This window comes from Lygodium microphyllum, chromosome 14 (assembly GCF_053477565.2).
Source record: "Lygodium microphyllum isolate KBCC chromosome 14, Lygodium_microphyllum_v1.1.10, whole genome shotgun sequence".
Taxonomy (NCBI): domain Eukaryota; kingdom Viridiplantae; phylum Streptophyta; class Polypodiopsida; order Schizaeales; family Lygodiaceae; genus Lygodium; species Lygodium microphyllum.
The window spans coordinates 5,895,385-5,912,278 of NC_141148.1; the positions used below are offsets into that span (position 1 = coordinate 5,895,385).

Here is a 16,894-nt window from a genome sequence, read left to right on the forward strand (position 1 = left end):
TTATGTCAAACAAGAAGCATAAGCATATTATCTTTGGAGCCCAAAGTCAAAAACTACCTTGGGATGAAGGATGTGGATATTTCTTTTAGAAAGGTCCAGAACTTCGACATTCTTCAGGCTGTTCACAATAAGTGGCCTTTCACAAGAAACACCAGCAGCAAAGCACACAGCCCACTTATCATACTTGTCAGTGAATTTACTGTTTAGGATTTCCAGTTGTGGCAAGACTGAAAGCACAGCATTTGAGAATGTCACTCCCCTGTACCATGAAGACCGGTAGATATGTTATCAGAACAAAACAGCAAACCTAACAAAACAACGGCAAAAGCGTTCTGGATCAGAGTAAAGAAAAACCTTTTTAACGGTATACAGTCACAGGAATTTAAGCCTTGGACAAAAATGTGAATTCATCATTCTGAGAAGTTGAAACGTATACAGCAAGAACTATTACACAGTTTTGCATTCACAGCAACCTTAATTTCTCTCCTTACATGTAATAATCAACAACAGCAGAATAATATAATACAGTTTGACTATACAAAGCATGATCCTGCCTTTCAAGAGTTGCAGCTACAGCCAGTCAATCCATTTCAAGATTTTCCAGTAGCACATCTGGATACTTTAACAGGTACTTTTCCACACAAAAAATATTCTGGCATCATAAAGATGGGAAGGAGGGATGCTTTCACATGGACATGGGATTCCGGCATCTTTTTCCTCCGCAGTGTCATTAATAAAAATTTCTTTTCTCTGAAAAAACTATATATGAAGATTGGCTATCAACATAGGAAAAACAGACAAAGAGCAAATGCCATCAATGTCATAAACCGTTCAGGTATTTCTAGATTACCTAGGGCACAGTCCATGTTCATATAGTCATTGGGCAACACAAAATACATTAAAGTTCAAATCCTATGAAACTCCTCAGTTTTAAGCACATTGCTAAACCATCAATTGAATCTCCATTGAGACTCAAAGTGCACCATATCAAACTTGCCTTCTGGAATAGGAACAATGAAAGGGTGGCAAGGATAGCAGGGGAAGGAGTGTCTGCAACCAAGCTCGCCACTCCATTGGGCAGCTAACCCATCAGACATGTGTCCCATACTACATAGAATCTCTAGCAATTAGAGGGATTTAACAGTCTCAGTCAGCTGACTTAGCATCATCAACTCCCTGAGACAATAGCAAAAGGCTACCTACAAGGTGAAACATGAAGGCTCCTGGGGCACTATGAACCTTTTCTTTGGATTTGGAAGTCAATCCCTTCTCTTTTGTTTTTAGAGGACGGCATTTTCTACCTGCATCCAACCTTCTAGACTTGTCATGCTACACTTAATAACCTCCCATGTCACAATTGAACTGCCAACCACTCCATTTGCAAAGAATCTAGAGCGGTCAATAGAGTCTTGGAATATCCATCTGAAATGAGAAAATTCTTTTGAATGTCATTGGCTTCACAACTTATTATTCAAATTCCTTTACATAGCAAGTTGTTGAACCAAAGCCACAATTGTTGGGGAAAAGATTATGGTCAACATGGCCCTCTTGTCTAGTGCATAGCAAACAAAAATATTGCATCCACCATATCTTTTAAGAGAGACCTGAAATCACCATCCTTTTTAAGAGTAAAAACCTCCATATTATTTTGTAACATCCCTATATCTTTTAAGAGAACCCTAAAATTGAGAATGCATATCATCAAAGTATCTCGTTAACAAAATACAATGTATAGAACTATTACAACAGAAGCCAAGATCTCAAATACCAACTAAAAACAAGAGACATGTTAAACAGCCCATATGGCAAGCTGAACAGTGACTGCATATAGCAAAGTCTAATACATTAAACAGCCCATATGGCAAGCTGAACAGGCAGAGATGTTGCATCCTTTACAAATCTCAGATAGAAAATGGAGTAGCATTTCTGTGAACTTTGTAGTAGGATTGCCCCATACGAATCGAGGTCATGACACAATCTGGGTTGTGGTTGACTGATTGATGAAAATGACTCAATTCATTCCTACAAAGAAAACCGCCAAAAGCCATGAATTGGATATTCTCTTTGTCAAACAACTTCATAGACTTTATGGTTTGCCCAATGAAATAGTTGATGACTAGGATCCTAAGTTCACTGGCCATTTCTAGCAAAAGGTCTTTCAAAAATTGGAAACTCGAGTGCCCTTGTCGTCCTCAAACCATCCAAAAACCGATGGGCAAATTGAACGGACGAATCAAACCATGGAGGATATGCTTCGTGCATATATCTCCCATAGGCAATATAATTGGGAGTGTTATCTTCCTCAAATTGAGTTTGCTTATAATAGTACTAAGCATTCCTCTACTGGTTATAGTCCGTTTATGCTTATGTATGGTTATGAGTCAAAACCACCAAATGCAACAAAGCTCATGGGGGGTGCAAATGCAATACATAGTTGACTTTCTACATGATATGCAAGAGATATTGACATTTGCGAGGGAAAGCATTAAAATGGCCCAAGATCGTGCTATGTTTTATGCTAATTGACATCGTACTCCCAAAGAGCTCCAAGAAGGCATATAGATTTACCTTAAAGTCCCAAAGCACTCCAATTCAGTGACTATCAGCAAGTGCTATAAATTATCTTCAAGGTATAGCGGTCCTTTCTAGACTACCAAGAAGATAAGTAGCATATCCTATGAGTTGAGACTTACCATCAAAAATCCGAGTTCACCCTATATTCCACGTGAGTTGTTTGAAAGAAGAACTAGGACAAGGTGAGCAGATTGTTTCGATTGAGAAAGTTCCGCAGCTTGAGGATACTACTTGTTACGTTCCAGTTGAACCCAAATTGGTTCTTGACCTTAGGACTAAATGATCCTATCCAACCGTTTATCTGGAGTATTTGGTGGAGTGGAAAAACCACCCAAAGGCAGAGGCTACTTGTGCGTCGGTATGTTCATTGAAGAATTGCTTTTCTCACTTCGTCCCTGAGGACATTGCTGAGGACAAAACTCATTACAGAAAGATCACCTGAACCAAGTGATATCTGGTCCTCCAAAACAATATTCAAACAACACACACACACACACAAAAGGCATGAATTGACAAATGTGCAATGCACAAGACATTCAGTTGTGTGGATCAAGAACTTCAAGTGATCTGAATCCAAGCTGGCAAAGAAAACTCTGAGTTTCTTGCTGCTTATGACCTGCACAAACTGCATGCACCCATGTTTTGAAACTTGTAAACCTGTCGCATGAGTTATAAGAAAAATGAGAGTATTAAGGCTAATGATGGCACCCACATTTCTAAATCAGGCACTAACACTTCAACTTGAACCGGATAAAAAGCTCTAATAACTGACTCCAGACATGGGTTCACAAGAAATCAATATATGCATACAGCCCCTCATAAACTCAGAATCTGGCCATCATACAATCATGAAGTCCACAAAAAATTCATATCTGCCATTGGGCCAGCAAGTAGATGCACAAGTCATGCCCATGGTCCTATCAAAGTAAGCTGAACATTATTCGATTGGTGTTTTTGCTGCAAAAGAGCTCTGACACTGCTTTGACCTCACCAGATGCCATTATCGTATCCTCCAAGATAGTGGCATTTGCATCACCAGCTCATTATCATAGCCTCCAAGATAGTGACATTTGAGTCAACCAGCTCGTAGTCATAACCTTCAAGTAAAGCATTAACATGATAAAGGTTGTTGAACTACTCATTCCAAGAAATCTTGAAGAACGGTTAAGTGCTGGAAATGTCTTCCAAGGCATTATGATACAGGTTTGAATTATGATGCCGGTTTGCACTGTCTGGAGAGTATGGCGCAACAGTTCAATGCATGTGCAGAGAGTATGCTGACATAATGCTTGTGAATAAAACATGATCGGAACTTTTTGACTCATTGACAGTCCACACCATCAAACATTATCCTGTGCAAGTTACTGAGAGAATGTTGGCACTTCAAATGTGTCCCCTGGCACAAGAAGCACAGGGAGGACAAGTTCAGACACCACTAATCTTTAACATTCAAAGAACGTTAACATAGGATGCTTTGGTGGTCATTTCAACATCATTTAAACTATTTATTTACTTTTCTTTTCCGAGAATGATTACCCTTTAATGTCGATGGGATTTCCATTGATCCACAAAGCTTTCAGGAATTTCAATCCAGTTACTGCTTCCAGAATCACATCCTTTGACTCTAGCTTGTTTCCCCACAAACTAAGACCAACCAGCTTCTGCAATCCAAAAGACAGTTAGAGAAGCAAAATCATGTTGTACTATTCCAATACAGTACACTTCCCTGAACTAATGACTTTTAAAGGCTGAAATATAAAGCACTTGTTGCAAATCAAATGGATCAACCCAAATATATATTCAGGCATTTATTTAAGGGTGGATAGTTCCATGGATGAAAGTTTACTGGAAAATTTGTTGAAAGGTTTAAGGACAGCAGTTTCTCGTCATCAATGCCAATATCATCAAGCTCCAACCAAGACACCTCTTGGCCCTGTTGCTCTGCTTTTTGCTTTTCTTTAGTCATAATATCTTCAACAGTGCTGTTGCTGCAATCCTTTTCACATTGACTCTCTTCTTCTGCTTCTTCTTCAGCCTCATCAGTTACACACATCATAGCACCAAGTCTGTTCACCAGATCAGGGTGCTGCAACAGCTGTAACATTGAGCATGCAGATTAACATACAACATACGAACATGCAGATTTACATCACTAGGCAAAGTTATAACAACCCCTCCCATTCTAAAAGGACAATATGAAGCTTCTCAAAAGTGCACTATGTATATATTTTAAAACTCTGCAACAGTTTTCAAGTATTGAATATGGGTCTGAAAAAGAGCACCAAAGAGCGGGTCTTGCCCTTCAGCTGAAGTATTCGTGAGATCAAGGCAAATTGGAGTGTTCGGAGTTTATCATGGTCAAAGACTTTTCGAGGCAGATCATGGCTGGTGTGAAGAGCTGTCATAGATAAAACATTGAGGCAGCTTCCAGGGATAGTGGTGCTTCGATTTTGGATCATCAAAGCCATACCTTGTACAATCTCATATTTACATGTTGTTAGTTTAAGATTTGAATGTCTCTTTTGCCTTATGGGTCTCTTATCTTTTTCTCGGGCTGTGCAATCATGACCTAGTGTCTCGCAATCATGTTTGACCAATTGACTATGATGGCTTTGTTATGACAAAGAGTGCGAGGATCGAGACAAGCAAAGTTGTTTGTCAGCAAAGAGAGAAAGAGAGTGAGTGCAAGGTAGAGAGTGAGGGGGAGAGTGAGAGCACAACTCAATGTGGGTATAATCACACAGTACCGCTTTAGGTTTTGATACTATATATATAAAGTACATATGTAAGGGTGTGTGCACACCCGAACACCATAGAAGGCACGGTGACCCTTTATTCCCAACAACCTTCCACCTAAATGCAACATACTTGAAGGTAGAGGAAAGAATCAACTAAGAGTCTATATATATACAAAGTTGAAATACACATTTACTATCCAATACCCCATCATTTGGTGGCAATGAGCAAACCGCTCTACTAGAAGACCCTTTGTGAGAAGGTCTACAAGGTTATAATCAGTATGTACATTGACAAGCTCAATGCTCTTGCCGTCAAGTACATCCCTGATAAAATGATACTTCACCTGTATGTGCTTTGCCTTTGCATTAATTCCGTGCTAGCATGATAGCACTCTGACTATCACAGTGGAGGATAGGAACCTCTATAATGCCAAGCTCTCTCACCAAACGTGAAAGCCATAAAGCCTCTTTACATGCCTCACTTGATACTCTGCCTCTGTAGGAGACATGCAACACACTTCTGTAGCCCAGATATCCAAGAGACTACTCCCCCTATGAAAGTGAACACATATCCTGAAGTAGACTTCCTGCAATCAGGATGACCAGCATAGTCTGCATCCGTAAAGCCAACAACCGATGACTTCTGCTTCTTGAAGCAGATACACAAGTTCTTTGTACCCTTAAGGTACCTCATGATACCCTTCACTGCTTCCCAATGCTTTTTGCCAAGATATGCCATGCACTTGCTACCCACTCCCACTGCAAATGCAATGTCAAGACGTGTAGCAACCATAGCATACATCAAGCTACCAATAGCTGAAGCATAAAGAATCTTGGCCATCTCAGCCTTTCTATCATCAAATGTAGGATTATCATCTACACTAAGTTCCACATATGGAGGCAATGGTACACTAATGGCTTCCCCCTCCCCCCTCCATACTGAAACGCTGCAAAACCTTAGTAACATACTCCTGTTGTGACAAATAGAGAAGACCCTACGATCTATCCCTGAGTATACGCATGCCAAGAATATGGTTGGCCTCACCAAGATCCTTCATATCAAAGCTACTGTGTAGACTTTGTTTTAAGGAGTCCAAAGCATGAACATCCATACCTGCAATCAGCATGTCATCCACATACAAAACCAAGAGAATAAGGCTACCATCTGGTATCTTCTTAGTGTATAAGTAGTGATCAACTTGAGAACTATGGAATCCCTGAGATTGCATAAATGTATCAAATTTATGATACCATTCTTGTAGTGCTTATTTCAACCTATACAAAATTTTATTGAGTTTACATACTATGTGCTCTTTCCCCTTTGCAACAAAACCCTCAGGCTGCTTGCATAGTCTCATGCAGATCACCATGTAAGAAAACTATTTTTACATCCATTTGTATAAGTTCCATATCTTCAAATGCAGCCAAGCCCAAAATGGTTCGCAAAGTAGTCATTTTGACTACAAGAGAAAAAAATTCATCAAAATCAATTCCATGTTTTTGCTTATACCCTTTAGCAGCCAGCTGTGTCTTGTATCCTAGCAAAGAACTAGAAGTGGCTTTCATTTTCTAAACCCATTCGCATGGTATCACTTTCAAGTTTCTGCCCTTTAGGCAAATGTACCAATCCCAAGTGCCATTTTTCATGAGAGATTCCATCTCCGACAGCATAGCCTTATGCCATTTCTTGCTATCTTTCCTATCCATTGCTTTCTTGAAGCATGACAACTCACCACAATCTGTCAACATGACATAGTCAGCCACATAATTGACACTAGGAACAAACCTATCTGGCTGTCTTTGCACAGTGGTCGACCTACGGACCCAATGATCAAGATTTGTTGGCTGTTCAACCTACAAATCCGCATTAACAGCTTGTTGTTCTGCAGGTTCAACATGTTGTACAACTGGTTCTCATTTTCCAAAGGCATTTGTTCTAGCTGAAATTGTGATACATCATGGATAATATCTTGCTAATCATTTTCAGCATCATTCCTTGCATTTTAAGAGCCATTTATAACAAGTATTTACTGTTGTCTAGCGGGCATTCTTTGCTATCCTATCGGTACATCTTCTCGGAATACAACCCTTCTGACTTCCTTAGTCTTTTCAAGATGTTTGTGCATGCGATCTTCCCGAAAGATAACATCATTGTTGCATACAATTTTCCTTTTTTCGAGATCCCATAACCTATACCCCATTTTACCCTCATCACCATATCCTAGTAAAATATATTTACAGGACTTTGGCTCAAGTTTGTTGCATTCTTCCTTGTGAATGTGCACAAATGCCTCGCAACCAAACACTCTCAAGTGAGCATATGAAGGTGGCTTGCCCGACCACGCTTCTTGAGGGGCTCTCCCCCCCCCCCCAAAGACCTGTTTGGTGATCAATTAATCAAATGTACAGCTATCACAACCTCTGCCCAAAATCCATGAGGTAAAGCATCATATGACAGCATTGTACGGACCGTGCCTTGAATGGTCATGTTCATACGCTCTGCAACACCATTTTGGAATGGATTGTGAGGGGTGGTGAGCTTCCTTTTAATCCCTTTGTGCCACAAAAGTCCTGAAAGACTTTGGACACATATTCCCCACCATTGTCAGAGCGAAGATGCTTTAATGTCTCGTCGCTCTGATTTTCAAGAAGTACCAGGAATTTTTTAAATTTATCCAAGGTATCGTCTTTACGACGGATTGGATAAACCCATACTTTGTGTGTGTTAAAATACGCGGGATCTAAAGCATGGCAGATGTGGAAGCTATGGAGGTTGAAAGAGGAAAAAGAAACTCATGAAGACATTGAACCTGACAAGGACAATTTGTTACACAAGTGAATTAGGTTCCAAGATTGAGACTTGAACTCATAAACACAATCTTGTGTATTGACAGTGACATGATACTTTACTGGAAAGAAAAGAGGCAAGATCCGCATCACGAGGCTTCTTTTCTTTTCCAATGGTAATGGCCTAAAGGCCCTTCTTCATTAGGATCAGTTTGATGTGGGTCTGCCAGGTATGAAACCCGACTCCTTTGAAACGGGCAGTTGGAGAATCTTTGCCCATGTTAGACTTGAGGGACCAATAGTAAATCAGCTTCAGACTTATTAAATTTAAGCAACAGAAGAGTTGGTTGAGATGTGTCAAAAGACACAAGTGTTTAGATCACTAAAATGAGTGTCAATAGACACTATGTTTCTTCCCTGAGTCTTTCAAACCTGCAAAAATCCTTCAAGTTCTTTCAAATCCAGATCTTCCCCTTCTTTGACATCGCAAGAGCTACACTTGATCATTTTGAAAACTTTATTTATGGAAATGTAGCTCTCTTCATGCTCTACCAAAGCCCCATGACGATGCTCAAGAGATTGATGCCTAATTCAAGTGCGTATGGTGGACGACAGAAGCAAGTGCAATTTTCGTCAGTTTTCCACGATTTTGTCAATGCTGGTCATAGCGTGCATCAATCCTGACGTTTGTTGTAATAGGATGGAACGCCTAATATTAAGGAAGCACTCTTTGCACTCTGATACCAATTTGTTATGACTGGGAATGAAAGGATTGAGACAAGCAAAGTTGTTTATCAGCAAAGAGAGAGAGAGAGAGTGTGTGTGTGTGTGTGAGTGCAGAGTAGAGAGTGAGAGCACGACTCAATGTGTATACAATAATAAAGTACGGCTTTAGCTTTTTGATAACATATATAAAATACATGTGTGCGGGTACTGCACACTTGAACACCATAAAAGGCACAGTGACCCTTTATTCCCAACACGCTTGGTTCATAAAGACAAGGACAGCCTTCAACATCATGAATTGTCCAATCTCTTTGTCAAGTATCTTTATTGGTTATATGATTTGCTCAATGAAATAGTCAATGATAAGATAGTGCACAACAAAAGAGGAGCATGGAAAGAAGAGAAAGACAAAGATGAAACACAAAAGAACAAAAGGATCACTGATCTGAAAACACTGTTACAAGGCTGCACGCAATCGGCCATTGCACACATCAATGAGCCACTCTCCATAGAGAATCCCATGTGAATCAATGCCCTAGAAGCACAAAAAATACCCACATTGAGGCCTGCCATGAAGGAAGTAAGAAGAGCCACACAATAAGAGATGTCTGGTCAGGTATGATTGGGCCGAATCAATGATGAACAAAGTTCAAACTGCGATAGCAGGATACCAGAGCAAACTTTGAACCACCCTCAAATGAAAACTTGGACTTATGATCCATAGGGTAAGAAACTGTCTTGCGAGTAGCCGTGCCAAAAGTGATAAGCACCTCAATGATGTAAAGCTATTGCACGGTCAACATGGACTAGTATACCTCAAGACCTAGAAGGAAGTGGACTATGGGATCAATCATTTCTAACTTTTGGCTGAGAATCTCCTACGTACGCTCAACCTCCACAATATGGCTCATTGTCAAAATCGAATTGTCAACATACAAAATGATAAGTACACAAAATCAACCTCCAATTAACAAAAAAGGTTGGGGTTGTTACCTAATCTCCAAGAATGATGCTGAAGGGAGAAGCAGACAACCATTGATACCACAACCTCAGTGCCTACTTCACACAGTAGAGGGTGTTCTACAAACAAGAGAGACAATCCTCTTTATTGGGCACATTTTAACCTGGAGGCTAATCCACAGGAAGGCTGCTTTTACATCCATTTGATACACTAGCTAATGATGATGTCCTACAAGAGAGAGGGCCATCCTATTGATAGACAGTTTCGACGCCCTAAAATCTTAACCACGAAGGCACCCGCTTGCCCAAAATAAAATGAATTAGCCGGATTGCTGCTTTATGACACTTGCTAGCCTATACCACATGACACATTTTCTGACCGAGCCGATAGCTGAGGGCTTAGTGTTCCATAGCTTCCAGGCCTTAGCCACATCTCGAGAGTCTACAAACAATGAACATCTTTGGTATTTTTGCTTAGGGCATCTTGGTTATGACCCTCTTTATGTGTTGTTATGCCTTGAGCAGGTTGAGGACCTTCCACACCTGAAGCTAGCTCGAGATGTTTGTAAAGCATGTCAGCTTGATTGGAGAAAATGTGTCAGCATAATCTAAGCCTCAAGCCCAACTTTTGAGCAAAGTTCTTGGCAACATACCTGCCCTTATGCTTGTCCAAGGATCCATTGTCCCACTTGGTATTGTAGACCGAATGGAAATTAATGATCTTCCTCTAGGGAGGATGCGGAACCAACTGCATGTGAAGATATGCTGAAGTTGCACAAAGAAGAATACCAAACATAATAAAACCAAACGAGAATGCGGATCGCGAAAAAGGAGAGAAGTAGAATCTAATGAATGAATGTATGTTGTAACAAATGAGCGACGACGATGATGCAGAGATGTAGATCCTCAAGGAGCAAAGATGTCCAACAACCACTGACTCTCATGAGACCGGGCTAAGGGAGTGTTGGATACTAACGTCCTCCATGTATAGAACCTAACTACAAAAATACCACCAAATCTGATGTAGATGTAGTATTGATGATGCTAAGACTGATGGCAAAGCGCTCGAATAGCAAAATGTGATCACAATGTGATGTGATATGGAAATGAAGCAGGACAGATCTAAAAACGCAGCAGCTCAGATGCCATGTGGCAAGTTGCACCAAGTCGCCAGCAAGTCTAGAGTGGAAATGCAAAAGTTGGACAAGTCATGATGGCTGTAGCAAAAATAAAGCATAGAATGATGGCAATGAGCTTGCAGCAAAAGTGCAGTAAATGAAGCCACATTCCGGCTGGCAATGCTTTGAGGGCCAAGGAGAGGCTAGTAGCAACTTGTGGAGCAAGGGTAGTGGCTGGTAGCAAGGGTGGCACCTCTAGATGGTGTAGACAAGATTGTCAAATACGAAAGGTACAATATGGTACAATACAATAAAATACCGTACTAATTGGTACCTTTATATTTTATAAGGTACATTACAATATTAGAAAAAGCAACAGAAACTTGTTTATCTTGGATTACATATGATAGAACACATGTTTAGTGCTAAAATAGCAACGTCACTTGACTTAATAGGATGAATACATGAGAATAACAAGGCAAAACCCGATGCGCAACACGCTACTAGAAGACAGATGGGAGTGTATACGTAATACATCATATGTCATACCACAAAGCAAAGTGCAGGGTGGATGAACAAAGAGGCTCTTCATTCTTTTATGTGTGTGTGTGAGAGAGAGAGAGAGGGGAGGGGGGGGGGGGGGGGGGGGGCGGTTTTTTGAAATTGCGTGTTTATCTTAGAAGTTGGGAGAGAGAGTGAAAGAGGCTTGAAATTATGCTAATAAACATAAGGCTTGAAAGTTCGGAGATATTGTATGGTCTAGTCTTCATAGGCAAAAAATAACATGTTTTTTAATATGAATTGGTACGGGTACATACCATACGGTACAATACAAACTGTACGAAACGAATAAGTCCATACGTAGTACGAATGCAACTATGGGTGTAGACAAAGAGACTAGAACAATGATAATGATTGAGAGAAGTATGAAGTTTAAAAATGCAAACCTCCTTGGAACTACCTAAGCTTTTCAAAGCTGCTGATTTTCTTAAAATGTTAGACCCTCAAAAGTAGCTTCCAAAACCTCTTTGTGTAGTCATTAAGTGACTCATTTTTCCTTTGCTAGAGCTGATTCCATTCCATTTTTACATCGCTTCTAAAATGAATAGGAAGGATTTGGTCTTGTGTCGTGTGAACAAATGACTACCAAGACTTTGGGGTAACACGAATATATTCCAATCCCATCCACCAAGTGTGGGCTAGGTCAAAGCTCCAATCTTTTCTTTTCTTTATACTTGTCACAACCATATAAAATTTGAAATTAACAAATGCACATTGAGTCCTTATATATAACCACTAGAGCCCATAATGCACTTGAACACTACCCAGTTGAGGTGGATGACATGGTCAAGGAAGCGCACGCGAGAAGGATTGTGTGAGAGGCAAGACGCACAATCAACTACAAGATCATGCCTTGTGGATTGCGGGCAGCATGTCAACCCTTTTTTTATTACAAAAGTTGGAAACTATTGAGCTAAAAATACATTAGCTTTATTTTAAAAACCCCAAAACTCAAATTAATTAATGAATTAAAACTTTTTTTAAAACGCAATCCTGCAGAGTTTCAATGTCCCACATGCAAACCCTAACTTGGGAGGCCCCAAACTTTCTATAAATAGATAGGCTGCCCTCCCATTCAGTTCAATCTCGTTTTTGCAACTTGCAAGTGCCAAAGTTTTGTTGTCCACACCCTATACGCAAAGGATATCTCAACCGGAGCTATCCCAAACTACTATCCATCCACTGGTTCTTGCTGCCCAGCCATCTATTGCTGTTGGCGACTGTTTTCAGCCCCAATTCTGCTGCTATTCATCAGGGGACAGCTACTATCCACTATGAGACTGCTGCTATCCACTATTCTGGTGCTAAACAGGTGCGTTTGCAGTTTAGTTGCTGAGGTCAGCATTAGGCGACTACTACCTAGTTGCATTTTGCTCCTCCTTGCCTCTTTTGCCAGTACAGCTGCCACCCAACCCAAATAGTCCAGGAAATCTGTGTTTTGTTGTCGCTGCACTTCGTCAGGCTGCCACATCATTATTCAGGCCTGTGTTTGCTGATTTCTTCCTGTCTACTGCCCATCTGACACTGATTTAGCATCCACTACTGCATCTACTACTACCAAACACCTTTGGAGGCTGCCTTGTTACGTTTTGCGATCCATCAAGAGTACGACACACTCTCCAACTTATACTCTTTGCCCAGTCCTCAAGACATGAGAGTTTAGGGACCGCTTGTTTGACACTAATCTAGCATCCATTGCTGCCAGACACTTTTGGAGGCTGCATTGCTGCTTCTCACAATCCGTCACGAGTATGACACACTCTCTAGCTCATACTCTTTGCTGCAATCCTCGAGATACGGAAGTTCAAGGGTCAATATTCATTCACTGCATAGTGCATTTGCTACATGAGCATTGTATTCTATTCAAATTCATTCAATTCATTATTTTCGGTGTTCATTGTCTCCAAGTTACCCTAACCCTAGCTATGTTCTATTATTAGTTTGTGCTTTGTCAAAGGATTGTATTTGAGTTTTTGTGTTAGAGCATTTCTTTACATGGCATCAGAGCTAGGTACTCTCTGAAGAAACTTAAGACCTTGATCTGAAAGCTCTTCTCAGAAGCCAAGCACTATAGTAGGTCAAATGACTTCAAACACGCCTACACGGACTCCATCCCCAAAGAAGCCTATGCCACAAACTGAGCAGGAGTGGCATCCACTACCAACTCTGCAAGGTTCCGACACGGCTAGAGATCCTTCTAACTATAATGGAGGCATCACACATAAGAAGCTATAACTAATCTTGGCTCACTAAGCTAGGAAGTCCGAAGAGTTAAGTTGACAAGCCTTCACACAAAAGCTACATGAAGAAGGTACACTTGGTTCTTTCTTATCAAACATGGTGCACAAGTTTAATGATGTTGCAAGGCCGTGAGACCTCCATTAGAGATGGCCCCCCCCTCTTGAAGAGAAATCCAAAGTACATTCTTTATTAATGAGTTTAATGTATCATCTTCATTGCATTCTACATCATCACCTTCATTTAAATTCCAATCACTTAATCAAAATCAATTTAAGGCATCGTCATTTCCACACCAACTTCAAAACCCACCTATCCCACCCACTTCTTCCACTGCATCACCATTACCTTTCACACCATTCACTTTCGCATATCAATCACCCCATGGCATTGCACACACCACACCAAGGGGTCCCTCAAACATAGACACAACCTTTAGGACATCTACGTTTTCAGTTCTAGGGAGGCTCAACCTCCATCCTACACACCTTTAGGCTACACCTAGCATGGGGCTCCTACCTTGGTTACCAAGGTGTCAATTAGCTAGTACCACAGTTTGCCTCCATGGCTACACCTAGTGGACCTACTAGTCACTCTGTTGTGCCCCAGCCAACATTTGAATAGGGCTTATGTGCGCCAGTGTCTCCATCTCCATCGGCACCTTATGGAAACATTTATATTCCAATGCCTCCACCATCAACATGATATGGATACTCACAACCTATTTCTATGTACCCACCTTCTATTCCTTCTTATCCCCCTCCTCCCTATCCACCTTATCATTCTTGCCCATCTTATCCGATACCTCATGGTTCATCTTCCTCATCAACCAAGCATGCTTTTTCTGACAAGACTCGTTTCAACGCGTCTAACTACACTTGGTCAAATCTGACGAGGCACTCTCAAAACCTATGGGACCTTGTGTAGGGGTTGGAACCCCAGCCCGATCTCGCACTTGTTCCATACAAGGTTGCTGTGAAGATATGCTAGGGTTTGCACTAAGAAAACACAACATGTATGACCAAGACTGAAACACAAAGACAGAGACAGAGACAAGCAAACTCAAACCCTAAATGCAAAACGCAAAACGCAAAACTCAACACAGAGACAAACACAAAGAGAAGAAACTTTGAAGTAAATGAATGCTATAAATGAATGTAAGAGTGTATAGAATGCCCAAGGGCAAAGCAATGCAACGTCAGAGAGAGTGACGTCCATCAAAGACACATCCCAAGTGCTCTGACCACTAGTCAAAGTACAGAAGTCCAGGAAAATACTAAACACTAATCAACAAAGGGTTAGATGATTGAGGCAACAGTAGGGAAGGTGCCTGGAGCAAAGAGCGATAGCAAGAAGCTACAAACACAGCTGTAAAATGGCTGCCAACAGGGAAAACATGGTCGCCAGCTGCCACCTAGGGGTGAAAAGGCCAAACGCAAACTACAAGGCTGATGCCGAATGACAAGGAAGGGCTGCAACCTGTCGCCTCACTGATGGAGAGTCAAATGCACGAAGGAGGCAGTTTGTGGGTTGGAGATGGTAGATGGACCAAACGCAGCAAAGGAGTGAGAACTTAAGGGATAAGATTGAATGGTGGGCAGCCCATCTATTTATATATGTTGTAGGGTGCCCCAAAAAATTAGGATTTAGGGAAACCACTGAAACTCTCTCGAACCACGCACCAAATTTGTGTTTTTCATTAATTAAGTGTGTTTTTGGGCTATTTAAAATTGTTAATCGGCTGTAAAACATGTTTTAACTCGGCACCCCCTCTCAAGCCCATAACTGAACCGAAAAGGGAAGGCTAGCAATGTGTACCCCAAGGCATCCCACCCCAAAGCAACCAAAGCATCGAACAAAAGGTGCACGTCAACTCCCTAGTGGCCTACCAAGAGTACAGAGGTGATGGTTATCTTACCAAGGGAGTCCAAGTAGTCACCCCAAAAAGAACAAGGCATCAAACAAAGGGTATTGCTACTTAGTATCCTACCAAGTCTATCTGCATTGAGCTTTTCCTCTTTTTTTGTGTGTGGGTAAAAAGTTAATTTTAGGAGTGGCGGCCGATTAAGTAACATGGACCCAAAAGACCAGAGTAGGGATGGCATACCCAACACATCACAAAACAGGATGAGCTGACCCATCTACTCAAGAATGTCGATGACGAGGGAAAAGATGATGAAAGATCTTGTAAAGAAGGATGGTGGTGTAATCCGCCAGTGGAAACAACTTAGGATCCGTCCAGTAGTGCTCTACACAATGGGGAGCATAGTACGTTACATGTTGAAGAGTGCTCATGCAACAAGTGCCACTTAGACTGTGAAATCAGCCTTCCTCTTCGGATAGGGTGGTAAATAACCTGATTAAACACTATTTACAGTAATTAACAAATTCACAAAACTGAAATGCACACTTTACCATATAATCTTGGACATTGGACACCTTGTTGGCCCCAAAACTGGTGTCCTTTTCGATATTTGTTTAACTTAATTGAAGAAGAAGATAATGTACAATGGGATTCTGCCAATCCCTTTCGGTATTCCAACTCCCCTTGCTGTCCAAAATGACCAGCAAGTCTTCAATCTGATTTGCCCCTTGATTCGGGCAGTCAATTGGCCTTCACTTGCTAAAATCGAGATGGAAAATACCCCAAATTCATTGATTTGCTAGTCCTTCCACTTGAATTTGACCGAAACAACTTCAGCCCTATCGAATCCAAGTCTTGAAGCTTCCAATTTCTGGCACCCTTCCCCAGGCTGCTAGTAAACCCTATTTTCTAATGCAGATTAGGGTTTACACCAAAGAAATCTGAAATTTATCAGTCTCTGGAGATCTCAATGTTGTAATCTTCGGATCAAGGCTGTAGAAAGGCTGGGAGATGAGAGAGAATGCTAAGGAGAGAGAAAATTCAGACTTTCTTCACAAAGAACTGAAGCAAATCTATCATTTACTGCTGCTGCCCTGTCTCAACAGCTTGTAGATGCAAACAAAAGAAAATCAGTCATTTACTACTGCCGCCCTATCTCACAACCTGTAGATGCTATCACCTACTGTTGATTGGTCTTCTCCTACCCCTGGCTGCCTCAGAAAGGTCCTCCAATGGTTGCAAATCTTACCAGTAGCATCTCCTCCCTCTCTCTTGCAAGCTGAATCTACTAAAATGCCTCTCTCCAACCTCTAAAGATGTTTTTCAAT

The 16,894-nt window shown here is 41.1% G+C and overlaps 1 protein-coding gene across 3 annotated transcripts in view; it reads right to left on the reverse strand.

Annotated features, from left to right (window-relative positions):
* Positions 1–16,894, reverse strand: part of LOC148025279 (tubulin-tyrosine ligase) — a 185,185-nt gene that overhangs the window by 153,395 nt on the left and 14,896 nt on the right. For 2 of the 3 annotated variants that reach the window (XR_015693037.1, XM_087692281.1), the window contains exons 2-4: positions 4,421–4,669; positions 4,111–4,235; positions 58–259 (exon numbers count right to left, since the gene is read on the reverse strand). Coding sequence is in view for 2 of the 3 variants with exons in the window: in XM_087692281.1 (XP_087548407.1) it covers positions 58–259; positions 4,111–4,235; positions 4,421–4,669 (576 nt within the window). In the remaining variant the exon portion in view is untranslated. The remainder of the gene's footprint in view (positions 1–57; positions 260–4,110; positions 4,236–4,420; positions 4,670–16,894) is intronic. The other variant, XM_087692282.1, reaches the window with a different exon arrangement.